The 8496-nt window shown below is 33.8% G+C and overlaps 1 protein-coding gene across 1 annotated transcript; it reads left to right on the top strand.

Annotated features, from left to right (window-relative positions):
- Positions 1 to 4217: 4217 nt before the first annotated feature.
- On the top strand, positions 4218 to 7814 carry LOC106427610 (stomatal closure-related actin-binding protein 1). The gene is made up of 13 exons (XM_013868326.3): positions 4218 to 4425; positions 4825 to 5120; positions 5290 to 5418; positions 5513 to 5605; positions 5704 to 5844; positions 5947 to 6015; positions 6111 to 6194; positions 6298 to 6478; positions 6564 to 6680; positions 6969 to 7027; positions 7117 to 7251; positions 7333 to 7482; positions 7585 to 7814. The coding sequence occupies exons 2-13, from the start codon at positions 4830 to 4832 to the stop codon at positions 7630 to 7632; spliced, it is 1497 nt and encodes a 498-aa protein (XP_013723780.1). The 5' UTR covers positions 4218 to 4425; positions 4825 to 4829; the 3' UTR covers positions 7633 to 7814.
- Positions 7815 to 8496: the final 682 nt, after the last annotated feature.

Raw genomic sequence — 8496 nt, forward strand, 5'->3', positions numbered from 1 at the left:
GAATTATTGGACTCAAATAAATAAATAAAAAAAGGACTTAAACAATTTGCCCATAAGTTCATGCAATTGAAATTAAAAGATAGAACCAACACAAACCAAAAAACAATAAACCGGTTAGAAATCATAAATGAAATCTTACCTGCTTACCTTAAATGGAATGGGTGGATTACTCAGAACCGGCTGGGATTGGGACAGGGTCTGAACCGAGTTCACATGTAGAGATGGTTAGGCCGGTTCGGTTCTGGGCGAGTGATCTGAATTGGATTGGACCGGCTTGATCTTGAATCTTCAATTGGATCATCTCTTCAATTAGTAACTCTTCCTGGCCGGTTTGAACTCCTTGATCAAGGATTTGTTGGACAGCTTTAGAGAAACCGAGTCTTATGGCCTTGGCTCCACTCCGGGTAGTCGGACCACGCCTAACCACGGGAACCTCTACTTGGATTGCCGCATCAATAACCCTCTCCGTGTTGATACCAAATATAATAATGTGGTGTAAATCCTCTACTTACTAAATGCTTCCATACAGTTTCACTACGTGCAAATTTTGAATTCTTGCAGTTCCGACAAGGGCATAACATCTTACCGCTCTCCTGCGTGATTGGTGTACAGCCCCCGCCTGGTACATGAATGTCTCTAACCCGCTCAGAAATGCATTCGTCACTCTCTCTTCCGAATCTTTATGAGAATATATCCAACTTCGTAACTCGTAAATACTACCGACATCCGCCATTTGTTTTTCTCCTTAGACTTATTTTGGGAATTTTTTTTTTTTAGAATTTTTGTTGGGGAAATTTTTTTTCTTGTTTTCGTTTGTGTTGTGAGAGAGTGAGTTGTGAGAAATGACAACGATTTTACAAGGAAAATTTTACAAGGGTTTTACATCTCTCTTACATTTGTTTTACAACGAATATTCTTTGCGACGTACTTTCGTCGTAAATTTACATGACATTTAGGACGAGCGGTTTTCCAAGTAATTTTACGTCTACTTTACTAAGAATTTCCATTTCATCGCAAAATCCTCGTAAACTACTTGTAAGTTTACGAGGAAGAATTTTCCTCCTAATTTTTCGTCGTAACGGAAACGTTTTCTTGTAGTGCACGCGGATGCGCGGATCAAGCTCTAGTAGTCAATATCACATAGTTGTATATATTCATTTCTTCTAGCCCAAACCGTTGAGGTAAACTTATGGTGATGATTAGTTCGACTGTAGATGTAAAAATTTAGTTGTAGCAAGTTGGTTGTAGTCGTAAAGTTGTTACTGTAGACATTTTTTGCAAAGACTTTTGTTATAGTTAAATTTGTTGTAGTTGTAGGTTATAGATCGTAGATTTTTTAAATAAAATATGTGAAATATGTGATGTATACATAAAATAATTATTTTATCAATTAAAATAATTTATATTAATATTTTTTTTAATAAATTATCAAAGTTTATTGTGATTTAAAATGTGATATGTAAATAATATTTATGCTATATAAAATATTTTCAATAATTATAAAACATTCAAAATTAAATAAGATATTTATATATGTTTTTGTTATGATTATCTAATTTATTTGATATTATAGATATGTTTTTCATTTTACATATTCTACAACCTATGAAAGGGAGATGTTGTTTTTTTTCTAGAATACATAAAAAAAGAAAGTTTCCTTTTTATGTAGTTTTAAAAATAATGGTAAAGTACGATTGGTAAAAATTAATAAAAATTTGATGTAGACTTTAACTTTTAAAAATCAAGCTATATTATGGTTGATAAAGTTTAGTGACTAAAAATAAATAAAATTACAGAAACAAAATAAAACCCAACCAATCATTGCAATGTTAAATTCTTTTTGATACTATGAAAACAAGAAAAAAGACAATTAGTAAAATCAAGGGAGAATTGGCGAACTAGCCAATTTCTGAGGGAATATTAAGTATATAGACATGATTTTGACGTTATTAAATCAATAACATTATACACACATTTAGTCCGGTTAAGTCCTTCTCGCTTCCAAGTAACAGGTTACAGAGAGAGGTAATAGATGACGTCAATACACATATAGATAGGATAAAAACTCCACTATTCACAATTAAATCACATAAGAACACCAACGTCATGCATTTTTTTACCGCATATAGTAAATCTTTTAGTAATATGACATACGAGAATTTCTTGTAAAAATAAAAATGTGTGAGAGAAAATAACGTAGTCAATAGAATATAAGGTCAAGAGCACGTGAAAAATATTCGGAAAAAAAAAGAGTCATTCACGTATACGTTTATTGACTCCATACATATGCCCCGAATGTTCTACTCCATATCACCGAAGTAGTATAGTATTATAACCCGACCTACAACCCCTAAATACTAAACATTCTCCAACCCCAATCCCTAGATACTAAACCGTATCTCAATCTCATTCCAACCCCTAAATACTAAACCCTAATCAGTAAACCTTAAACTCAAATATAAACTCTAAACCCAAACAGAATGGAACAAATAAATAACATAGTACATATTGGTGAAATTATGAAATGTTCATAATTGCATGGAAGAAGTTAATGCTGACCCCAACCATACCATCTCACCTTCTAAATACTAAACCCTAAACCGTAATCACTAAATCCTAATCCAAATATAAACTCTAAACCCAAATATAAACCCTAAACCCAAATATCAAAATAAAAAAAAGTACATAATATTATGTAATTTTAAACTATACAATATAGATCATAGGACAATTTTTACATGTTCAAAACATGTAACAATAATTAGAACTTAAAAAAATTACAAACTATATTTCTAAACATAATAAAGCACTCTTCAAATGGAATGGAACATTGTAAAATAGTATAGAAATAAAATATATCGCATTACATAATATGTCTATGTAAAATAGAACAAGAATCTGTCAATGGAATAGTACACTAATTATGTATTATCGTCTTTTCTTTGTCGTCCTTGTTTTACAACCGGTTGAAAAGATCTGAGAAGAATTATATTCGCTTTCCCCAAATTTATTATTAAAAGTTGTCTTAGAATTATGTGTGAAACTAGATGTCCACGATTTACTTTTGAAATGATGAATTATTTATTATAAATTATTTTCTCAACCGGTTGCTTTAGGTACATAAAAGAGTAAAAGTGTATTATTATATAAAATACACATTATATTCTAACTATTTAGGGTTGTTAGTCAGTTAGTGAATTATTAATTTTTTTCACGTTCAAATTTCCCTAAAATCAAATATAGTGTTTTCTTGATTTTTTTTTTTTTTTGGTAAAAAATGTTAACATTCATTTACCATTTTGAATTTTTTGACAGAACGGCGAAGTAAAGGAAGCGGACAAACAAAAAGAAATCTAGCCATCTGAGCGGGAGGGCCTAAACTGAAGGGAGAGGAAGCAAAAGAACCTCTAGTTTTCTTGTGTTTTTTTTAGTAATAGAAGTACAACGTTTAGACTGCTTGTTAGTAAAAGTATTGAATACTGAATAGCCTCCCCATCTTATAGTTTTAAGCTTGTTGATGTAGTAGTCATTAGCAACATTTAGGTTAAATTCAAACTTTTATCTAATAAAATTATTTTTTGAGAAATTGCACACAGTACCTAATAAAAAAATCAAAATTCACAAACTAACCAAATTTTTATTCTCTCTCAACTTTCTCTTCCTATCTCTCTATCCTTTTTCTTAAAAGCTAATTTTGATTTTTGTTTTTGTTATTTCACAAATAACCCCTTCTTTTTTTATCTAGTAGCTTTTTTTTTTTTAACCTCGAGACAAAACAAGTACTCGATCCAAAAATGAAAAACCGAAAATTCGAAAACAAGAAATATGCGCTATGCTCTAAGGACATCTCAAGCCCTACTCTATTTTCCACTATAAAATAGAGTTTTAGATAAAAATGCTCTTTTAAAAAAAAAAGATAAAAGTGTTCTAGTGGTACTATATTTGTCACTTTCTCGTAGAATAAAAATGAGTTTACTCTATCTATATATAGAGTAAGTTGTTTTTTTTGTTCCATCGCTCTATTTTTCACTGTAACATAGTGTAATTTTTTAATAGAATTAAATATACTCTAATTGTACTTTATTTTATTTTATTTCCTCGAAATTAAAATGGTTAGAAGAAATAATAATGTAACTTTCGTGGCAGTTAAACACGAAAACAGAACCCGTGACAGCTACAGGGACACGCATCAACCACCCGTGTTGAAAAACTCAAAAATTCGAAACAACTGTATTATTATTATTTCCACCAAAGCCACAAAAAAAATTTCACGGTCTTTGCTTTTCAGTAAAGCTAATGCTTACGACTCTATCAAACCTCTCACTTTTTCTTCTTCATCCAATCTTCTTCTGTCTTCCGACAAGACAACCTTCTCATACTTGGATTCCGATACAACAATTAGTTTAATCCAACGATCCAACTACGGTAAGGAGCTTTTACCCTTCGCTGTCTTGTTCTCTCGACTGAGATTCGTTGCCGACATTGTTCTCCGATTATATTATGTTTCCCCAAGAAGTGTTTCGTTTTTCCGATTTTCGATTTCATTGTCCTAAAATTTTACTCAAAATTCATTGAATTTAGTTTCTAAATTGGTATATGTATAGTAGTTGTTGAGTTTCGGTTAATTAGGGTTTTGACTTTTATCTAAATTTGCTTCAATGTGTGTGGAATGCATTGAGTTTCTTTGTTGCGATTTCAAATTTGTGGGATATTCTCGGGCAGGTCTGTTTTAGACTTGTGTCTTCTTTTTTTTTTTCTTTAATTTACATTTCTCATTTTTTTCCCATTTGTGGTGATATATATATATATATATATATACTACAGGGACAATGACAAGGGTGACACGAGATTTCAGGGATTCATTACACAAAGAAGTGGTTCCAGCAGCAGCAGCAGTATCAGCAGATGTGAGATTCGCATCAAGTAGATTCCCAAATTATAGAATTGGGGCTAATGACCAGATCTTTGATGTGAAAGATGACCCTAAAGTGTTGTCAATGAAAGAGGTTGTTGCCCGTGAGACAGCGCAGCTCATGGACCAGCAAAAGCGTATGTCTGTTCGCGACCTCGCCAATAAATTCGAGAAAGGCTTGGCTGCTGCTGCTAAGCTCTCCGAGGAGGTCTCTTACTATATCTCCTAAAACCCCTTTCTTTAATCTCTTCTTGTTATGAGTCGAAAACAGAAAACTATTTTTGTTATAAATACAGAAATATAGGAACCAAAAAGGCAAGTCTAAGTAGCTTTAAGTGAAGATATGATGAAATATTTAAAAACTAATTTGGGTGCAGGCGAAACTCAAAGAAGCAACATCCTTGGAGAAACATGTTCTTTTAAAGAAACTTCGAGATGCATTGGAGTCTCTGAGAGGACGTGTTGCCGGTAGAAATAAGGATGACGTTGAGGAAGCCATTGCCATGGTTAGTCTTTTATTAGTCAATCTGGTACTCACCAACAGTTTTTCCTCGTGCCTCCATTTCTTAAGCATGTTTGAAAACTGTGGTCTCCTGCTAGGTCGAAGCTCTAGCTGTTCAGTTGACTCAGCGTGAAGGAGAGCTGTTCATAGAAAAAGCCGAAGTGAAGAAGCTGGCCTCTTTTTTGAAGCAGGTAAAGGATGCTCTTGCTTCTCTTTTATATCGTCACCCTCAGCAATAGAAAAATATGTTTTTTCTTGCTGATTATAGTTTCAACATTTTCTAACTTAGGCCTCAGAGGATGCTAAGAAAATAGTGGACGAGGAAAGAGCTTTTGCGCGTGCTGAGATTGAAAGTGCAAGAGCAGCTGTTCAAAGAGTGGAAGAAGCTCTGCGAGAACATGAACAGATGTCTAGAGCCTCTGGGAAGCAGGTACGTAGTGATTTCATCATAATCTAGTACAGGACATATGCTTATACTGTTGATTTATGTAAAGTATATAAGTTTAGTATTGATTGATGTTTTATATCACAGGACATGGAAGATTTAATGAAAGAGGTTCAAGAAGCTAGGCGGATTAAAATGCTGCATCAGCCCAGCAAGGTGGGTACTAGATGAAAGGGTTGTTGCTTTAATTGAAGTGGCTTGTCTTATGCTGTTTTTTTAGTAGTCAAAAAATCATGTGGCATTGGATTTAGGTAATGGATATGGAATATGAGCTCCGAGCATTGAGGAACCAGCTTGCAGAGAAATCCAAACATTTTCTTCAACTTAAAAAGAAGGCTAGTTTATTCCAATTATACATTCCCGGGTCCTTTGCACATATTTTGTAACGGTTGAGAAAGAGATGTATTCTGACACGCTTTGCCTATTTTTTTTATTCAGCTGGCACTGTGCAGAAAGAGCGAGGAAAATGTATCACTTTTATACGAAATAGATGGCAATGAAGCTCTAGGTTCTTGCTTACGGGTCAGACCTTGCTCTGATGAAGCTCCTGATCTTTCAAAATGTACGATCCAGTGGTACCGTTCATCTTCTGATGACACCAAGAAGGAGCTTATATCAGGTCCCCTCACCTTTTTTTCTTCTTTCTTTTTTCTAACTGAAATATATATATATATATTTAATGCCATATATTCTGTAATATTCAGGTGCCACAAAATCAGTTTACGCTCCTGAGCCTTTTGACGTTGGACGAGCCTTGCATGCTGATATCATTTACAATGGCCACACGCTTTCATTATCCACCGTGGGAAAGATCGATCCAGGTTCATTCATTGTTTCCTTCTTGTAGCTTGTGTTGCCTAGTAGCTGTTATCAGGGCCAGTTCTGAGATTTATTAAAGATTTCAACTATTTTTTTTTTCTTTTTCAAATTTGGAGGCTTATATCTATGTAACCTTTTCAAAATTTTTGATGACCTAACTCCTAAGGCTAATATTTCATTCGGCTTTACCCCTGGCTATTATATATATTCATTAGTTTAAACGTGGAAAAGTTGGTTATGGCAAAAATCAATGAATAAATAAGTTAAATAAAAAAAAAAAATCGGTACAGCTGCTGGACTGGGTAGCTATGTGGAGGCATTAGTACGAAAACACGATGTTGATTTCAATGTAAGCTTTTTCTTTCACGCTAATGACATATATAAGTACTAAAGCAGCAACTTGAAAAGCCATTTCCTCTTGTTGTAATCAATCAACAGGTAGTAGTGACGCAAATGAGTGGGGAAGACCATACATCAGAATCTATCCACTTGTTTCACGTTGGTAAAATGAGGATAAAACTTTGCAAGGGAAAGACGGTGATTGCTAAAGAGTATTACTCTAGTGCTATGCAGGTTAGTTAGTGTGATGCTCGTTTCGTTTTAAGGGTTGTCATCATCATATTCCCTTTCAATGGTTGTTGTGTCATATAATAGCTATGTGGAGTGAGAGGAGGTGGGAACGCGGCAGCTCAGGCAGTGTATTGGCAGGCAAAGAAAGGAGTGTCCTTTGTGGTTGCTTTTGAATCTGAGAGAGAAAGAAACGCTGCCATCATGCTTGCACGCAGATTCGCTTGTGATTGCAATGTGAGTAGTAACAAGAAGAAAAGATTTGAGTTAAAAAACTTATATGCTGCAGTAGCTGGGGTGTTTGTTTTGATTCTGAGTTTGAAACGGATGTGTTTGCAGGTGACGCTTGCTGGCCCAGAGGACAGAACCGAGACGAGTCCTAACTGAGAGGTTTATGTTTTTGTAGTTTATATATAATATAGGGGGTTTAGGGATTTGTTTGAATTGAAGTTTCTTGTCTGTTTTTGTGTGTAAAAAAGAAGGAATCAGAGAAGATGTATCTTTTTATATAACGGATGTGGTTTGTTTTGTTTACAATTGAGGAGCATAACGGATGTGTTTTTTTCGTACCAAGGATGTTAAATTTTAATATACATGACAAAAGGCTTCTTGAACACCAGAAATTGGTTTTGAGAGCTAATAATATTAGAAATGAAAAAAATTGGTAACGATTCATTGACATGTCGTGAGAGAACAATTAACCAAAGAAGTGAAAGAGCTAATACTGATATTTTTATGAAAGAAACTAATCTTCCAGCCATTTGATCGGTTGGGAGGTGCTGGAATTGAGGAGACGGGACAGCAGACATTCAATGGTTCAAACAGAAGATTCACTGATTGTACATTTGCTTCATATCTCACAAAAACACTTGTTTGCTTGACCTCAACATTCAATATGTTAGATACTAATAAGAAATTACCAAGTCCATGGGAATTATGGATCATCTTTTCCCTAAAGACTGAACCAAAAATCATCGTGCCAACACTAGAGATCATCACATCATCTTTTGACTAACAAAATTGAGAAGCGTGGGTTTAAATTTCATAATGGGAATCTATACTATATAAAAGTTGAGGCTATAAGCCATCGAGAGCGTCCACGTAGGATTTAAACGATCAATCGTAGTATGACAAATTATTATTTAAGTTTACTATTTTTAAAAATGTTAACATTACCAAAAAAATGTTTATTTCAAACTAAAATATAAATCAATATCGAATAAGGTAAATTTACAAAAATATAAATACTAT

The sequence above is a fragment of the Brassica napus genome, chromosome C4 (genome assembly GCF_020379485.1).
Source record: "Brassica napus cultivar Da-Ae chromosome C4, Da-Ae, whole genome shotgun sequence".
Taxonomy (NCBI): Eukaryota; Viridiplantae; Streptophyta; class Magnoliopsida; order Brassicales; family Brassicaceae; genus Brassica; species Brassica napus.